The following is a 19,844-nucleotide window of genomic DNA, read 5'->3' on the forward strand; positions in this document are numbered from 1 at the left end:
GTCTAGGGCCAAACCTTCACAGAGAGAACCTTATCTAGAGGAGAGATATTCATATTTTAAATAGATAGGGACAAAGAGGCATTGCCACAGAACTCATGCATATGCGATACACACATGCAAATAGAGACAGAAAAGAGAAGAAAAATAAAGTGGAAAAGTTTGAGGCAATATCTGAACAGTTTTTGTTACAGTTCTTCGAGCTCACTGTAGAGTCCTTGACTGTTGGTAGATCTTGCTTTTTATCAGGGCCCAGTATTCTTCTTAAACCTTGTTCACTGCAGGAGACTTTTCTCCCTTGGGGTTCATGTATCTTCAGTGGATTCAGGGGTTTGTGAGAAAGAGATTGGGAGCAGACAGGAGAGATCTTCTCAGATCAGGAGCAAAACAGACTTTCTCAGTTCAAATTTTTTGTACAATGCAGAAAACCCCAGGTTGCCAAGCAGGTTAGTCATGTGACTAACTGGTCTGACCACGTCTTGGATTGTATCACCTTAACAGTTTCTGGAATGCTCCTCGTACACACAATACCTGGTGATCAAGGTCCATTGTGTGTTGAACGTGTCAGGGAATGGTCCTTTGTCCTTCCAGTCACCGTCTGTTAATATACAAATGTCTTTTCCAGCCACGACTGATCTGTTTAACAAGTCCTTTCTTCACTCCGGTAACAGTTTAAAATCAATGTTCATGACAAAATTAATGTACCTCATTCTTGGCAGGTGGGGACCTAGCATGACATATAATATGCCTTGAGAATTAGGAGCAAGAGTAGGCCACTCGGCCCCTCGAACCTGCTCCACCATTCAACAAGATCATGGCTGATCTGATTGTAACCTCAACTCCACATTCCCGCCTACCCCCGATAACCTTTCACCCGCTTGCTTATCAAGAATCTATCTACCTCTGCCTTAAAAATATTTAAAGACTCTGCTTCCACCACCTTTTGAGAAGGAGACTCACCACCCTCTGAGAGAGGGTCTTAAAATGGGTGACCCCTTATTTTTAAACAGTGACCCCTAATTCTAGATTCTCCCACAAGAGGAAACATCCTTTCCATATCCACCTTATCAAGACCCCTCAGAATCTTATATGTTTCAATCAAGTTGCCTCTTACTCTTCTAAACTTCAGCGGGTACAAGCTTAACCTGTCCAACCTTTCCTCATAAGACAACCCGCCCATTCCAGGTATTAGTCTAGTCAACCTTCTCTGTACTGCTTCCAACGCATTTACATCCTTCCTTAAATAAGGAGACCAGTACTGTACACAGTACTGCAGATGTGGTCTCACCAATACCCTGTATAACTGAAGCATACTTTTGTATTCAGTTCCCCTCACAATAAACATTCTATTAGCTTTCCTCATTACTTGCTGAACCTGCAGACTAACCTTTTGTGTTTCATGCAGTAGATCACCCAGATCCCTCTGCAATCTCTCACCATTTCGATAACAAGACAGCGTGCCTCAGCTTTAAAGCTGGCCGGCTGTGTTTCCGAGGCCTCGGGAAACTTGGTAGCTAAAAGGAGATGAGGACTACTGTACGAAAGAGGCCTATGAGCCAGGAGGAGCAGCAACCCTTCCTGAACTTCCCGCGACGCTAACCTGCTTCCTTTCCTGCAATTGGACCTATCCCGAGATTACTGACCGCCCGCATCTGCCTTGATTCGTCTCCAGCTTCTGGATAGGAACTCTCCCTCCTCCGCTGGGAAATCCCACCTCGGTAAATATTAGGGCTGCTGTGTTCCGGACAGAACAAGCTAGTTCCTGCCATCCTTACTGTGCCCATTACTGCCTTTTGCACACTAATCCTGGGGTTTATTACCCTCTTAGTGAAAAAGCAATGGCTCCATTCTGTCCATAGCAACTCTAGTTATCACCAGCCAAGAAGACCCTGCCATCACCCTCTGGGTGAAAAAGATTTTCCTCATGTCCTCTCTAATCCTTCTACCAATCACCTTAAATCTGTGCCCCCTGGGAATTGACCTCTCCGCTCGGGGAAACAAGTCCTTCCTGTCTACTCTCTCTAGGCCCCCTCATAATTTTGTACACCTCAATTAAGTCACCCCTCAGCCTCCTCTACTCTAAGGAAAACAACCCTTGCTGATCCAATCTTTCCTCATAGCTGCAATTTTCAAGCCCTGGCAACATTCTTGTAAATCTCCTCTGTAGTCTCTCCAGAGCAATTATATCCTTTCTGTAATGTGGTGACCAGAGCTGTACGCAATACTCCAACTGTGGCCTAACCAGTGTTTTATACAGTTCCAGCATCACATCCCTGCTTTTGTATTCTATACCTCGGTCAATAAAGGAAAGCATTCCATATGCCTTCTTCACCCTTCTATCTACCTGTCCTGCCACCCTTTAGGGACCTGTGGACATTCACTCCAAGGTCTCTCACTTCCTCTATCCCTCTCAATATCCTCCCGTTTATTGTGTATTCCCTCGCTTTATTTGCCCTCCCCAAATGCATTACCTCACACTTCTCCAGACTGAGCTTCATTTGCCACTTTTCCGCCCATTTAATCAAACCATTGATATCTTTCTGGAGTCTACAGCTATCCTCTTCACTATCAACTACACGGCCAATTTTTGTGTCATCTGCAAATTTCTCAATCATGCCTCCCACATTTAAGTCAAAATCAGTAATATATACCACGAACAGCAAGGGATCCAACACTGAGCCCTGTGGAACGCCACTGGAAACCCCTTTCCATTCGCAATAACATCCGTCAACCACTACCCTTTGTTTCCTGTCACTGAGACAATTTTGGATCCATCTCGCCACATTTCCCTGCATCCCAAGGGCTTTTGTTTTTCTGACAAGTCTGCCATCTTGTCATAGAGTCATAGATCACAGAAACAGGCCCTTCGGCCCATCGTGTCTGTGCCAGCCATCAAGCACCTACCTATTCTAATCCCATTTTCCAGCACTTGGCCCGTTGCCTTGTATGCTATGGCGTTTCAAGTGCTCATCTAAATACTTCTTAAATGTTGTGAGGGTTCCTGTCTCTACCACCTCTTCAGGCAGTGTGTTCCAGATTCCAACCACCCTCTGGGTGAAAAGATTTTTCCTCAAATCCCCTCTAAACCTCCTTCCCCTTACCTTAAATCTATGCCCCCTGGTTATTGACCCCTCCGCTAAGGGAAAAAGTCTCTTCTTATCTAATCTATCAATGCCCCCTATAATTTTGTATACATTTTGTCAAATGCCTTACTAAAATCCATGTAGTCCCAAGGTAAAAGCGAAGGTTGGGATCTCCTAAAAAACTATCACCCCCCATTTTAACCAAAGCTGCCTGGTGGAAATAAGAACAATAAGTGTTGCCCAATTTTATGCTCCATTGAAGTCAATTAATGGAGGGCACACTTGGGTGGGGTATTAAATAGGCTTTCGAGCCAAACCTGACCTATTCTCGCTGGGTTAAAATTGGGGTCACAATTTATTTGAATTGGAGTACGGGCTGCATCTTTTCTATTTAATTGTTACATTAAAAAATCAAATATAACAAGGATTCTGTGGTATTGTGTGAAGGGGGAGAAAAACATAGCTCCGCACAACATATATAGCTGCAATGTCACACCCAAATCCAAACTGCTGGACTATGTGAAACTGATCACATTCCAAGTGGAAGGATGGAATTTTAAAAAATAAAATAAATTGAGACCTTTTTTGTGACTCCACATTCACTCCAGGAGAGTTAACAGAAAATTTCTTACAGCTGCAAACCCTTTTTTTAAAAAATAAGTGATGTTTTAAACAACACTAATGTTGATTAGTTTTGGCTGAAAGTGATTAAGTTGCCCTGGATAGAAATATGCTTTTATTCTTAACAGCTGGAAACGTAATAGATACTGGGCTAGGATATGGTTAGTTGTGATCCTGCCTAACAAAAAATGATTTATTCAGACACGACCGAGTCACTGGTGATGACCCACTTCTCAAAAAGTGAGAGATGTACACTGCTGAAAATGTACAGCTGTGACAGATAAAAGCCGACCAGAACAACTCTTTTATAAGTGATGGAATACGAACGTGACAAAGTGGCAGAAATATAATGAGGGAGAAATGCACGGCAGGGAGCTGAACTGATGCTGAGGAAAAGCAGGGTTGTTGTTGATGTTTTCGTCGGACTGACGTCCAAAACATTTCAAATAAAAGGGAGGGGAAAAAAAGGGAAAATCTGTAAAAGGAAATGCATTATCGAAGAGATCGCTTAGATTTGAAGTGCTAAGATGCCAAGGAAATCCAGCCAAAGATAAGGACTAATTGCAGATGATGGGTGTAACTAAAGTAAACATTTAAAAACCTGTGAGAATCCTCTTGTGAAAACTGACCTGCTGTGGCTCAGTTGGTAGAGCTTATGCCCCTGAGCCGGGGAGGTTGTTGGTTTATGTCCCACTTCTGAGACTTAAGCACAACAACGCAGCTGATGTTCCAATGTGGATGTGGCGTTAAACAGAGATGTTCCCCGTCAGGTGAATATAAAGGATTCTGCTGCATTATTTTTGAAGGAGGGCGGGGGAGTTCTCCCCAGCGTCCTGGCCCACACTTACTCCTGAATCAACATCACATGAACAGATTATTATCTCATCGCGAGAGCTTGCTGGGGGTGCCACTTGGCTGGCAGGCCGTGACTGTACTGTGAAAGTACTTCACTGGCTGTAAAGTGCATTGGGACTTGTGGTCACAAAAGGCGCTAGGCAAATGCAAGTCTTTCTATCGAACAAGATGTTACCGTACAGGTCTCGAGCTCAGCCTTCGTCGATGTACTTACTCTGATGAGCATAGTCACTGCTATTACTGCCGCCTGGTGGCAGTGTCAGAGATGGGTAGGGAGATGTTCCTGGGCCCAGTGCTGCAATCATCTCCATGACATTGGGCATGATCATCTGGCTGGGGCTCATTGTTTTACACCTCTTGGCCATGGAACCATCTGGGTCGTCCTTAATGTGAATGTCTGACTTCACTGGTACTGGTCGCCAGCTGCACGTCGGGTCGATTGTAACCTCTTCAAACTCCGTGCTAGGGAAATTCAACAGTAAGCAATGTAACCTTTTCTCATCTGACTGCTCGCACGGTGCTATACCCTTATCATTCTGAGTGCATATCGGCACAGCATAATTTGTCTCAGTGTCCTGAACCAGGGAGGGGTGTACACTTTGAAATCAGACAGTATCCACAGTGTTATATAGTCTGTCAATGCTCATCATTAGGGCTCATTTTATAGAAAAATGGCCATTCACCTGGGCTACAATAGCCAAAACACATCCCTGGCTTTCATGTACGAGTCAGGAGTGCGGCCAATGTGCGGCCACCACTTCCACCTGTTGCATCCTAACCCTCCACCGGATTTCTGTTTGACAAGTCCTGAATTTGAAGATGCATTCCAAATCGGCCCAAACATTTCACAATTTCAAAGTGCACAAGCTCATACATCGCCCCCCCACATTTTTGCTCCACACTCTGCACGTTTCCAGTAACCTCATTATTTCTCCAGATAACAAGCACGATGTTCGGCATGCAGGTTAATTCAGTAAGGTTTTGGACTTGCACGTGCAATATATATGGCTAGCTTGGAAAAGCAAACTTAAAAGGAGCATGCCTCATTGGGGAGATGGTGGTGTAGTGGTAGTGTCACTGAGCTACTAATCCAGAGGCCCAGGTTAATGCCCTGGGGACACGGGTTCAAATCCCACCACGGCCGCTGCCAATAAATGATCTTTGATTGCTGTAAAAACCCGTCTGGTTCACTCACGTCCTTTAGGGAAGGAAATCTGCCAACCTTACCCGGTCTGGCCTACATGGGACTCCAGACCCACAGCAATGTGGTTGGCTCTTAATGGCCCTACGAAATGGCCTAGCGAGCCACTCAGTTGTCAAGGGCGATTAGGGATGGGCAACAAATGCTGGACTTGCCAGCGATGCCCACATCCCATGAAAGAATAAAAAAAGCCCCAAAAAGTATGCTGATTTGCTGTCCAAAAACTGTCCGCAGCCAGTCGCCAGCTCGCGGAAACCCACCCGCACTTAGTCCAAAGCAAGACAAAGAGACGTGGTGGGAGTTGTTGCTTCTGGTTACAGGTGGTTCTCTTAACTTCAAGGTTGTACAAAGCTCTGACCTGAACAGGAATTTAGATTGATATAGGAGTCTATGTGTTGGCCACTCATTGAGCATTAGGAATGAGATGAGGAGAGATTTCTTTGGAGTTCTCTACCCCAGAGAGCTGTGATCGCTCAGTTGTTGGGTAGATTCAAAAATGAGGTTGAAAAGACTTTGGACGAAGGGAATCAAGGTTAATGGAAATCGGGCAGGAAAGTGGCATTGAGGTTGAAGATCAGTTGCGATCTTGTTGGATGACAGAACAGGATCGAGGGGCCGTATGGCCTACTCCTGCTACTATTTACTAAATCGGCTGATGACACACATCTAGGTGGGAATGTGGGTTGTGAGGAGGATGCAAGGAGGCTTCAAGGGGACCTGGACAGGCTAAATGAATGGGCAAGAAGATGGCAGATGGAATATAATGTGAATAAGTGTGAAGTGATCTACTTTGGTGGACAAAAAAACTGAAAGGCAGAGTATTTCTTAAATGTTGAGAGGTTGGGAAGTGTTGATGTCCAAAGAGACCTGGGTGTCCTTGTTCATGAGTCACTAAAAGCTAGCATGCAGGTGCAGCAACCAACTGAGAAGGCAAATGGGGTTTTGAGTACAGGAGTCAAGATGTATTGCTGCAATTGTATAAAGCATTGGTGAGACCGCACCGGGAGTATTGTGTACAGTTCTGGTCTCCTTATCAAAGGAAGGGTGTACTTGCCACAGAGGGAGTGCAATGGAGGTTCACCAGACTAATCCCTGGGATGGTGGGATTGTCTGATGAGGAGAGATTGAGGGAACTGGGTCTGTATTCTCTAGAGTTTGGAAGAACGAGAGGCGATCTCATTGAAACTTACAAACTTCTTACAGGGCGTGACAGGGTGGATGTAGACAGGATGTTTCCCCTGGCTGGTGTCTCTAGGACCAAGGGAACAACAGTCTCAGAATAAGGGGCAGGCCGTTTAAGACTGAGATGAGGAGGAATTTCTTCACTCAGAGGGTGGTGAATCTGTGGAATTCTCTACCCCAGAGGGCTGTGGAAGCTCAGTCACTGGGCATGCTCAAGACAGAAATCGATAGATATCGGGATACTAATGACATCAAGGGATATGGGGGGGAAATGGTGTAGAGTAGATGATCAGCCACGATCTAACTGAATGGCGGAGCAGGCTCGACGGGCCGAATGGCCTACTCCTGCTCCTATGTTCCTGTTCTTATTGCTGCAGAACAAAACACTGCAGACGTCACAAAGTAGCAAAGCACTCACTTACTTCTGAATGGCTGCCAAGATACCCCACATGAACTGGTCAACTTCCAGCCCTTCCAGCAATGCTGTTTTACTATGAAAAAAAAAAGACGTGCATTAAAGGCTAAAGTTAAATAAGCACGGTGCACGATTACAGCTCCAACACTAACACAGCACTATAGTGGGTGATTGTTCAAATCTGACACTTACACAAAGAGCAGCCCAAAAGCACATTTCTCAATTGATTCTCCAGGTCGTCAGGACTTGGAGCCTCTTGGCCGTTGATCTCCAACAGCAGCAGCAGTAATGCCCTCAGGCTGGTGGTAGAACTGCATTTGCAAGGGCCCCGCAAGGCACAAGGCCTAGTGCACCAAGTGTGGGTGTTGCTCAGCCAGGCTCGGCTTGTACTGGGCAGGGAAAATCTGCCCCTATTTATGACAGTGCAACTTTAATCCTTTTATCTCTCTCCCCCTCACAACGCTCGGTGTTGGAGAATAGTCATGCATCCTTCTATACTGCGCACGATCTATCCACGTGTCGAACCAAGAGGCTAAGATTGAGGCAGTAGGCACTGTTGAGAAATGTGGCATTATTCACTTGGATAGGGCTCAGAATAAGTGTTGGCCATTTCGGACTGAGATGAGGAGAAATGTATTCACTTAAAGCATTGTGAACGTGAATTCTCCAATCCAGAGAGCCGTGGATGTTCCGTCATGGAGTATATTCAAGTGAAAGGTCGATAGATTTTTGGATACGAAGGGAATTAAGGGATAGTGCAGGAAGGCGGAGTTGAGGTAGAAAATCAGCTATGATCTTATTGAGTGAGCAGTCTCACTGATTCCTGCTGGAAAGTACAAGTCTGTGGATATCAAGTATGCACCAGAATTGCATCAACAATTGCCAACACTCATTCCCCAGACAAACAAATAAAGGAAACGTGGGTGAGGTACCATAAGTGGCTGTGGAATTGTATCTGAGAGCATTAAGAGACAAGGGGACACAATTAAGGAGACTTTAAAAAAAAAACACAAAGGTATTGTGTAATGCTTTCTTCACAGCTTCGACTAAAGAGGAACTTACTTGCACACTGGACATCTCCACGTTCCTCTGTCACAGTTCAACTGTAAATAAGACTCAAGGTCGAAACACTGGGAAGGACAAGAAAGCAATGATAAGTTCATACAATATACAAGTTTCATAACATATCTCCCTTTTGGTGAAATTTCAATTCAGTTAATTAATAGTGTTGGGACTCTTGCTTTTCCTGATGTGTATTAATGACCCAGACCTTGGTGTACAGGGCACAATTTCAAAGTTTGCAAGTGATACGAAACTTGGAAGCATTGTGAACTGTGAGGAGGATAGCGTCGAACTTCAAAAGGATACAGACAAGTTGGTGGAATGGGCAGACAGGTGGCAGATGAAGTTCAATGCAGAGAAATGTGAAGTGTTTCATTTTGCTAGGAAGAACATGGAGAGACAATATGGAATAAAAGGGTACAATTCTAAAGGGGGTTCAGGAGCAGAGGGACCTGGGTGTATATGTGCATAAGTCACTGAAGGTGGCAGGACAGGTTGAAAGAGTGGTTAATAAAGCATAGGCTTTGTTTAATAGGGGCACAGAGTACAAGAGTAAGGAAGTTATGTTGAACCTGTATAAGACACTAGTTTGGCATCAGCTGGAGCATCCAATTCTGAGCACCGCACTTTAGTAAAGACGTGTGGGCATTGGAGAGAGTACAGAAAAGATTCACGAGAATGGTTCCAGGGATGAGGAACTTCAGTTATGAAGATAGATTGGAGAAGTTAGGACTGTTTTCCTTGGAGAAGAGAAGGCTGAGAGGTGATTAGATAGAGGTATTCAAAATCATGAGGGGTCTGGACAGAGTAGATAGAGAAAGTGTTCCCACTCGTGAAAGGATCGAGAACGAGAGGGCACAGATTTAAAGCATTTGGTAAGAGAAGCAAAAGCGACAGGAGGAAAAACTTTTTCACGCAGCGAGTGGTTAAGGTCTGGAATGCGCTGCCTGAGAGTGTGGTGGAGGCAGGTTCAACTGAAGCATTCAAAAGGGAATTGGACAGTTATATGAAAAGAAGGAATGTACAGGGTTACGAGGAGGAGGCAGGGGAATGTTACTGAGGGAGTCGCTTTTTTTTTTAGAGAGCCAGTGCAGACATGATGGGCCGAATGGCCTCCTCCTGCACTGTAACAATTCTGTGATTCTGAATAAAAATCTGGAATTGTAAGCTAGTCTCAGTAATGGTGCCATGAAACTATCATCAATTGTTGTTAACAACCCATCTGGTTCATTAATGCCCTTTAGGGAAGGAAATCTGCCGTCCTTACCCGGTCTGGCCGACATGGGACTCCAGACCCACAGCAATGTGGTTGACTCTTAACTGCCCTCTGAAAAGGCCCAGCACGCCAATCATTTCAAGGATAATGAGGGATGGGCAACAAATGTTGGCCTTGCTAGCAATGCCCACATCTCACATAAGCTTATGGCAGTACTTTTCTGGTCACGTCTGTCTTCAAGATGAAGGCGAGAGACGTGGTACCTGCTGAAGCGTTTGAGGAGCGGAGCGCCAGTTTACGATCGGGGACCTTGCGAGCTTGTTAGTCTCACTGACCTGTATGTGTTTACAGTCGTGCCCTCGAGCTGGAAGCTGGATTCGCCTGAACGTGATGGGGCATTTCAGGGACACTTTAATTGCTGTTTGCTCAACGCCATCCTCTCCATTCAGTCCCGGGTTCCCGGATGACACTGCGCTGCTGTTGAAATTCCGCTTGACTGTTACATGGAAAAATAAGAGTGTTTACCAGATTGCATAAGGAACAAATGACATCCTGCAGAAAATGCAGCAGCTTTAATAACACAATGAAATTCCTGCTTAATTTCTAGCCCCTTGTCCCCTGGTATTGATTATTGATACGTTTCCTGCAGCAACTTACTATACTTCATCTGTGAGTCTAGACAGCAGAGTATTTTACCCTACAGGCTATCGGTATCGAGCCTGCTGCTACTCTTTCATCAATATCCACATAGAGAACTTGCAATAGGAGCCCAACAGGAGTCATTAGATGGACAATCCTGGCGCACTGACTCCCTTCAAAGCCCAGTGAAACCCTGTTACGAGAACTCTCTATTTTGCCTTTTCTGGTTCCAGGACTGTTTTAATTTAACAGGAACTGCTTTATGGAGATCATTTTTCTCAGAAGAAACAGGTCTTAAAATTGATAACCAAGAATATCAGTTACGTTTGGAGTTTTCTCCCAACACTCTTCATTCCTGCTCACCGCAAACACAGCTTCCACGGGCAAGCCCTCATTTCGTATCAACCAAAACTGAAATTTATAACAAATCAGGGCAGCCTGCTGCGTATGCTGACTGGCCAGATGTTTCAGAGTTCAATTTATGCAGAAGCACAAAGCTCAATAAAGAGCACTGCGGTTTCAATGGGAGAATAATCATTGCATGAAACTAAAATAAGGTATTGTTTGGATTCTTAAAATTCCTTTGAATCTTCAGAGTTATTTGACATCTCTTATGTCGGGCAGCATTGTACCAAAACCGTGCTAATCAAAGTCACAAATGATAAGCCACTCTTCCCCGTCCTGTCTGCAGCCTTTGACATGGTTGACCACACCATCCCCTTCCAACACCTCTCCAGCTGGGTGGGACTGCACTCGCCTGGTTCCATTCTTGCGTATCCAGTCGTGGCCAGAAAATCACCACCATTGGCTTCTCTTCCCATTCCCGCTCCGTCACCTCTGGTGTCCCTTAAGGATCTATCCTTGGCCACCCAACCGCCCCCATTTCTCATTTACATGCTCCCCTTCGGTGACATCTGAAAACACAGCTGACGACAACCAGTCTATCTCCTGACTAGCTCACTCAACCCCAGACTGCTTGTCCGACACCCAGTACTGGATAGGCAGAAATTTATTTCAAGGCTGAAGCGATTGTCTTCCTTCCCGCCACGAACTCTGTTCCCTAGCCACCGACTTCACCCTATTGCCTGCCAACTGTCCAAGGTGAAACTGTATTTTTCACAACGTTGACGTTCATATTTGATCTTGTGATGAGCTTCCAACCACAGATCCGTGCCATCACACTAAAACCACCCATTTCCACCTCCCTAACATCCCTGACTCCACCCATGCCTCAGCTCCTCTGCTACTGAAACATTCATCCATGCCTTTAGTACCTCGAGACTTGTTTGTGCCCACATCTCTTTTCTTTTATATTCATTCATGGGATGTGGGCATCGCGGGCTATGCCAGCATTTGTTGCCCATCCCTAATTGCCCTTGAGAAGGTGGTGGTGAGCTGCCTTCTTGAACCGCTGCAGTCCATGTGGGGTAGGTACGCCCACAGTGCTGTTAGGGAGGGAGTTCCAGGATTTTCACCCAGCGACAGTGAAGGAACGGCGATATAGTTCCAAGTCAGGATGGTGTGTGACTTGGAGGGGAACTTGCAGACGGTGCTGTTCTCATGCGTCTGCTGCCCTTGTCTTTCTAGGTGGTAGAGGTCACGGGTTTGGAAGGTGCAGTGCATCTTGTCGATGGTACACACTGCTGCCACTGTGCGCCGGTGGTGGAGGGAGTGAATGTTTAAGGTGGTGAAGGCGGTGCTTTGTCCTGGATGGGTGTCGATCTTCTTGAGTGTTGTTGGAGCCGCACTCATCCAGGCAAGTGGAGAGTATTCCATCACACTCCTGACTTGTGCTATGTAGATGGTGGACAGGCTTTGGGGAGTCAGGAGGTGAGTTACTCGCCTCAGGATTCCTAGCCACTGACCTACTCTTGTAGCCACAGTATTTATATGGCTACTCCAGTTTAGTTTCTGGTCAATGGTGACCCCTAGGATGTTGATAGTGGGGGATTCAGCAATCGTAATGCCATTGAATGTCAAGGGGAGATGGTTAGATTCTCTCTTGTTGGCGATGATCATTGCCTGGCACTTGTGTGGTGCGAATGTTACTTGCCACACAACAGCCAGAGTGATGATATAGATTGGGCATGTTCTCACTGGAAAAGGTAAGGATATGCTTGCTGTTTTTAAGATGCTTAAAGGGATGAGATAATTGAGACCATGACAAGCTATTTCACTGTCCAGAACAGTAGAACAAAGTAGGAGAGGGAGGAGTTAATGTTTCAGGTCAGTGACCCTTCTTCAGAACTGGCAGATATAAGAAATGTAAAAGATTTTAAGCAAGTAAAGCGGGGGTGGGGCAAGAGATAACAAAAGAGAAGGTGTTGATAGGACAAGGTCACAGAGAATAACCGACCAGAAGGTCATGGAGCAAAGGCAAACAATATGTTAATGGTGTGCTGAAAGACAAAGCATTAGTACAGATAGGGTGTTAATGGGCTGAAAATGAACAGCCGCAAGTACAAACATGAAACAAAAGGTGGATAGGCACAGTAGAAACAAACTGAACAAACTAAGTTAAATAAACACAAAAAAGATAAAAGTAAAATGGTGGGGGCCCGTCATGCTCTGAAATTATTGAACTCGATGTTCAGTCCGGCAGGCTGTAGTGTGCCTAATCGGTAAACGAGATGCTGTTCCTCGAGTTGATGTTCACTGGAACACTGCAGCAATCCCAGGACAGAGATGTGAGCCTGAGAGCAGGGGGGTGTGTTGAAATGGCCAGCAACCGGAAGCTCGGGGTCATGCCTTCGGACTGAGCGGAGGTGTCCCGCAAAGCGGTCACTCAGTCTCCATTTGGTCTCCCCAATGTAGAGGAGACCACACTGTGAGCAGCGAATACAGTATACTACATTGAAAGAAGTACAAGTTAATCGCTGCTTCACCTGAAAGGAGTGTTTGGGGCCTGGGATAGTGAGGAGAGAGGAGGTAAATGGGCAGGTATTACACCTCCTACGATTGCAGGGGAAGGTGCCATGGGAAGGGGACGAGGTGGTGGGGGTAATGGAGGAGTGGACCAGGGTGTCGCGGAGGGAACGATCCCTTCGGAATGCTGACAGGGGAAGGGAGGGGAAGATGCGTTTGGTAGTGGCATCACGCTGGAGGTGGTGGAAATGGCAGAGGATGATCCTTTGGATATGGAGGCTGGTGGGATGAAAAGTGAGGACAAGGGGAACCCTGTCACGGTTCTGGGAGGGAGGGGAAGGGGTGAGGGTAGAGTTGCGGGGAATGGGTCGGACACGGTTGAGGGCCCTGTCAACCACAGTGGGGGGGAATCCTCGGTTGAGGAAAAAGACATATTAGAAGCACCGTCATGGAAGGTAGCATCATCAGAGCAGATACTATGGCCCATGCGGGTACCCAAAGCAGTAAGCAAACAAGATGGACCGCAAATCCATTTTCACCCAGCAACTCTTATGTAGCTGAAAATATGCTGAAATATACCAAGGTTGGGAGCTTCAGAACTAAGGCACACCTTCCACAATAGGCAAATATCTTAAGAGCAATTCCGAAATAACCAACATTAATTGGGGATTTTTTTTTGGGGGGGGGGGCGGGGTTGGTGGGAATTCAGTGAGTACTCACTTTTTGTTATACAGTGTTCTGCGGGCAGAAGTCTCTTTTTCAGCAGGCCTTGTAACACTGATCGAACTGATGGTCGGTGGACTAACTGCAGCACGAACAGATGTGACTGCAAGAAAGAAAAAGCAACAGAACGTCAAGTCAACAGCTGGAGAACAACACACAAAGTGTCTCCATGCGCAACTGCAATTAAGAGTCTGTTTTTGAAGGTGCTTTGTTTGCAAGGTGCCTCCCACAGATAAACCCCTCGCGGTAAAAACGAGGCAGATTTATCCACCCAATGTCTATGAACGCTAAACGTGCCCGTTCTAAATTCCCTGTTATTTTAACCCATCAGTGGATCAACAGCTGAGGAATTCAGTATGAGCAAGTTAAGTGTTTGTCCACACACCGTGTACTTCCACATCTAAATGTCTCTCTTCTGACATTGAGAAAGATGCATACTGACACATCTGTAGGTCCCTAATGGACAAAGATTGGGATTTCATATTTTTCAACGGGATTGAATCTAGCTGAAACACTCTGATGACTGAAATATCCCTGTCATAACTGATAAAAGTAACCCAATTACAATCTATGGAACACCACGATACTTCAGTGAGGCTACTGGGAAGGCAATGCTGAGCACAGACAAAGCAGATACGGGCTTAAGGGAAAGGGAGAAAGTTGGATGAGTCAACGTACTCCGAAGGGTTGTTTAGTAGTACGGAACTTGAGTTTTGCTGAAAGTGGAGACATGTTGTTGAAGCTTTTTGTCTTGCACTCATCAGGACAATCCGCAAGAATACCGATGTAAGGGAAAGCAACAACTTATCCTGCATGAGAAGAGAGTGCTGATTGATTGGTAGAGGCGTTGCCATAGAGAATGCACCAGTTTATGGTGACTGACAGTTAACTGCCAAGCTTTGTTTGAAATTTAAACCAGGCAGCTTGACAAGGCAATGCCTTGACCAATCAGAGTTCACTTGCCAACCAATCATCACTCTCTTCTCATGCAGTACAAGTTGTTGTTTTCCCTTACATTGCTTATTCTTGCGGATTGTGATTGGTGAAAGTACAGCAGAAGTCAAGAGCACAGTTACACTTACGCAACAGCAGGCAGTCACGGTGATCTGAATAGTGTTCCTCCCAGGTTGGCACACATGCTTCAAGTAGAGAGGCTTGTGGGACGTTTTATTGTCGCCTCGCTCTATCGTGAGGGGCGTAGCGTTCACGCTAACCTGCACAGAGGCTGGCCAGTTCGTGTTCATCTGTCTGTCTTCGTGATGATAACATTTAAACTGAAGCTCCAGATCTGGCCTGAAGGGAATAGTCAGAACAGTGTGCATTAGAACCTTTTTACTGGGCTTTTTAAACTCTGAAATCAGAAGGATAAGTATAAAAACATATTGTGCCCTGCCTCTTTTATTGTCAGGCAGACATAAGAGCTCCCATAACATTACTGCAAATACAAGCAGGGGCATTATCCCCAGTATCCTGGCCAACACTTAGACCACATCACAAAAACATTATCCAGTCATTATTATCACACTGCTGCTTGGGAACTTGCTGTGTGCAAATTGGTTGCCGCATTTCCTGTATGGCAACAGTGACTAAGCTTCAAAAAAATACTTCATTGGCTGTAAAGCGCTTTGGGACATCGTGAGGTCATGAAAGGCGTTTATAAATGCACGTTTTTCTTTTTTGTTTCATTCCACCCTGTCACAGTGTTCACCGCCATTTGTAGCTCCTCAGATACTGAAGCAGTTCATGCCAGCATGTAGCAAGACCTGGACAACATTCAAGCTTGGGCTGATAAGTGGCAAGTAACATTCACCCCACACAAGTGCCAGGCAATGACCACCTCCAACAAGAGAGAATCTCACCATCCCCACTTGCTGAATCCCCAACAATCAACATCCTTGGAGTTACCATTGACCAGAAACTTAATTGGACCAGCCACATAAATACTGTGGTTACAAGAGTAGGTCAGAGGTTGGGAATTCTGCCAAGAGTAACTCACCTCCTGACTCCCCAAAGCCTGTCCACTATCTACAAGATACAAGTCAGGGGTGTGATGGAATACTCTCCACTTGCCCTGGATGGGTGCAGCTCCAACAACACTCAAGAAGCTCAACACCATACAGGATAAAGCAGCCTGCTTGACTGGCACCTCATCTACAAACATTCACTCCCTCCACCACTGACGCACAGCGGAGGCAGTGTGTACCATCTACAAGATGCACTGCAGCAATGCACCAAGGCTCCTTAGACAGCACCTTCCAAACCCGCGACCTCTACCAACTAGAAGCACAAGGGCAGCCGATGCATGGGAACACCACCGCCTGCAAGTTCCCCTCCAAGCCACACACCATCCTGACTTGGAACTATATCGCCGTTCCTTCACTGTCGCTGGGTCAAAATCCTGGAACTCCCTTCCTAACAGCGCTGTGGGTGCACCTACCCCACACGGACTGCAGCGGTTCAAGAAGGCAGCTCACCACCACCTTCTCAAGGGCAATTAGGGATGGGCAATAAATGCTGGCCTAGCCAGGGACGGCCACATCCCAAGAACGAAATAAAAATACTCTGTCATAATGCCCACTGATGCTGCTGTGTCATCTTAACCTTTACACTGTTTGAAGATACTGCAGTGTTTTGCTGTGTATATTGGGACATTCAGAGTCAGTTCTGTTTTTGAAAGTACAGACTATGCAGGCTACGGTAAAACTATAGGTGCCTGCAGCTAAATTAATCTGGGATTTGTACTTCAGACTTACATACATATGATTCCTTTCTTGTTAGTGTCAAACTGACATGCACTTTTACAGCAAGTGTTTTTTTGCAGCAATATGCCAGAAATATAGATAACTCTTATACCTCCAGGTGTATCTCTGTGTCATCTTGGATTATTCAGCCAAGTCCAGATTTAGCTCTTGCCTTCATAATGAGCCTGTCACCATGCAGCAGAAAAAACATAGCAGACACCCAAAATAGTGCCGTACTCCTGCTACTGGCATGCAATGCCCATGCACATCTGCTAATGCAATTTTGTTCGAGCAAAAGTGCATGTGAAGAGTCACCAATATTTAGCCCATGCAGTATTTGGCTTATAGTAGCACAGTGGTTATGTGGTTACGAGATTGGAATGTAAAAGCATGGAATACAATAGTCGACACAAAGGGGTATTACCGACGTAAATCCAAAAGGTTAGCAACAGCCGAAGAATTATCCTTGATCGGCTAAGAAAGGGTTAATTGATAGCAGCCAGGATTAAAGATGTCTCGGAGGTGTCCCTCGATGGCAGAGAATTTTCGAACAACAGCAAGAGACAGAGAGAGAGCGACCAAAAAACTGCACGAGAAAGGGTCATGCGCTCTGAAATCCAGTCTCTAATAGGGGTAAGTATAATCTGTGTTCGACTGTTAATCACTGCCCGAGTTTGCGACTAAGGTCTATCTGAAAAATTCATCAGCTTGCCCTTACCTTTGTCTCCATAAAGTCGATTCACAACAAGCTTTGTCTGTTCCCACTTAGAAGGGGGCATAAACTGCCCCTGTTCTTATCTAATCTCACATCGTAGAAGTTTGGAACTCTCTTCCACAATGGCAATTGACGCGGATCAATTGTTAATTTGAAATCTGAGATCGATAGATTTTTTTGTTAAGCAAAGGTATTGAAGAATATGGGGCAAACATGTAAATGGAGTTTGGTCGCGGACTGAATGGCGGAACAAGCTGGAGGGGCTGAATGGCCTCCGCCTGTATCCACGTTCTAATGACAGAGAATAAAACAGGTTTGACTTTACAGAAATACCCCAGAGGCTCTGTGCGAACCGGATTGCTTGTGACCTGTGATTAGACCTGTGTAGCTCAGTGAATTTTGCACTGTGAATCTGTCACCCCATGATGTTGAACTGCCTCCAGGCCGGGTTCATGTCGATTCAGAGACAGTACATAATATCATCTTCTCTGTTATGCATTTACGGATGTATCAGCGGCGGACATACAGAGCAGGCCAGTATCTCTTGCACACATGCTGCAATGTGCAAATTCACACGTACGTACTAAGCATTAACCGTAAATGCACCATCCAGTTTGGTGCCGGACCAGAGAGACAAAGGGCCCTGCTCTGTGCTGAACTTGCTACAATAAGCCTCGATGGCCTTTGCAGAGGTTTGTGGTGACCGGTACCCACTGAGATGGAAAAATAAAAGAACAGTTATGTTGTCTTTCTTCCCCCAACTCTCTCCCGTGGGTTTGCTCACAATTGCTGTACTGCTCCACAAGCAGTGGTTGCAAAAGAGGCCGTTTGACTGTGGAAGGAAGCACAGCTGAGCTCAGCGCTGTTATACACACACACACACATGCAGTGGGACTCACTGGCTAGTAATCATGAAAGGGTTTGGTTATATTCCAAGTTTCGAGTCGGCCGAGCTGGATTTTGAAAAGTATTCAGAGGGCAGGTGGTGCCTTTTGAAACTTATCTGCAAATGGTGGTGGTACCACTCTCTGCACGCTGAACACTTTTTTGGACGATTCGAAATGAGTTAACTGGGAAAACGATGAATCTATCTCCCAATGTTGTCAGACTTCAATGGACAACTTGCAGCAATTGTAAAACCTCTCATTTGACTTGGATTTCCCCCCCCCGCGACCCCTGTCCCCTTTTGTTACTCACCTCCACATTAGGGTCTGATGCACAGAATGGCGCAGGTGAAAGACATGGTTGCTGACAGCAAGGTTGTGCTCCAAGCGGAATGGTTCCAGTACAACGCCATCCCGCACGGGAAAAGTCAGCCGCAGCTCATCGGCAGGGTTTACTGTAATCAAGTGAAGCCACCTTGTCAGACTCTGTTCCTCGCTTTCCAATACCACTTTGTTTCAGTGTTACAGTACAAGGCACTAAATGTCACCATTAGTTAGAGCTTTCAAAATCCTCCTTCCCAACAAATTCCCCGAAGGAAAGATATACTTGCCATACAGGGAGTGCAACGAAGGTTCACCGAACTAATCCCTGGGATGGAGGGATTGTCTGTCAAGGGAAGATTAAATTGACTGTGCCTTTATTCTCTAGCGTTTCAAAGAATGAGAGGTTGATCACCTATCATTCTGCAGTTCCTCTCCCAGGCCCTATTCTTATGTTTTTTTTGTTGTTGTGTGTAATTACGAGACAGTAGCTCATACTTACCTGAAGGCGGAGGAAGACTATTCAGATTGGGCTTTATGTCTGGAAGAAATGGTGACTTGACATCCTGGTTGGGCGACATGTACGGCGGAATATTGCTCCCAGGAGTCATCGGAGGGGTTGGGTTTCCTGATATGGGAGAGTTCGGGTAACCAGTCATTGACCTTGCCGGCTGGAACGCAAAGTTGGCGGATTATTTCCCATTTAAAGACGCAATGCAGGTCAACATTCAGCAGTCACAAACCTCCCGTCACAATCCAGAACCCCACTGGATTGAGTTTGATCGTCTCCACTTCCACCACCCTCGTGGGCAGCGAGTTCCAGGTCATTACCATCCACTGTGTGAAACAGTTCTTCCTCACATTCCCCCCCTGCATCTCTTGCCCAAAACCTTCAACCTGTGTCCCCTAGTCCTTGTACCATTTGTTAATGGGAACAGCATTTCCTTGTGAAAGAATAAATAGGCCGTCATTGATGGTGTTGGTAATCCTGCTTTCATTGCAGCAACTCAATTAATTAAAATCCCTAGATACTGCGAACCTCCAAACGGTCCAAAAATTGTGTGGATTACAGAGCATGCTTTCATTATCTGGTGTTAGTAGTTAGAGGTGGAATGCAGGTAGAATGGTACATACCCCACTGATATTGGCTTGAGTGTAGTTACTGTAGTTACCACCCGGGAAGCTGGTATTCTGCCCATTATATTGCTCTGATGGCTGCAGAGAAAAAATGCAGAAGAGATTCAGCCACCAACAGCTTTGAACATGACCAGACAGTTTATCACCAAAGCAGTTCTCTCAGTCAACATTACAAGGGTGAGAGGCA

At 45.7% G+C, this 19,844-nt stretch overlaps 1 protein-coding gene across 7 annotated transcripts in view; it reads right to left on the reverse strand.

The window, feature by feature from the left end:
• Window positions 1-19,844, reverse strand: part of LOC137357029 (zinc finger MIZ domain-containing protein 1-like) — a 142,568-nt gene that overhangs the window by 17,068 nt on the left and 105,656 nt on the right. For all 7 annotated transcript variants that reach the window (XM_068022967.1, XM_068022966.1, XM_068022965.1 and 4 more), the window contains 9 exons: window positions 19,655-19,735; window positions 19,023-19,191; window positions 18,513-18,654; window positions 14,942-15,152; window positions 13,857-13,962; window positions 9,968-10,128; window positions 8,417-8,484; window positions 7,362-7,430; window positions 4,771-5,018 (listed from right to left, as the gene is read on the reverse strand). In XM_068022967.1, coding sequence (XP_067879068.1) covers window positions 4,771-5,018; window positions 7,362-7,430; window positions 8,417-8,484; window positions 9,968-10,128; window positions 13,857-13,962; window positions 14,942-15,152; window positions 18,513-18,654; window positions 19,023-19,191; window positions 19,655-19,735 — 1,255 coding nt within the window. The remainder of the gene's footprint in view (window positions 1-4,770; window positions 5,019-7,361; window positions 7,431-8,416; window positions 8,485-9,967; window positions 10,129-13,856; window positions 13,963-14,941; window positions 15,153-18,512; window positions 18,655-19,022; window positions 19,192-19,654; window positions 19,736-19,844) is intronic.

Source organism: Heterodontus francisci, chromosome 47 (genome assembly GCF_036365525.1).
Source record: "Heterodontus francisci isolate sHetFra1 chromosome 47, sHetFra1.hap1, whole genome shotgun sequence".
NCBI classification, from domain to species: domain Eukaryota; kingdom Metazoa; phylum Chordata; class Chondrichthyes; order Heterodontiformes; family Heterodontidae; genus Heterodontus; species Heterodontus francisci.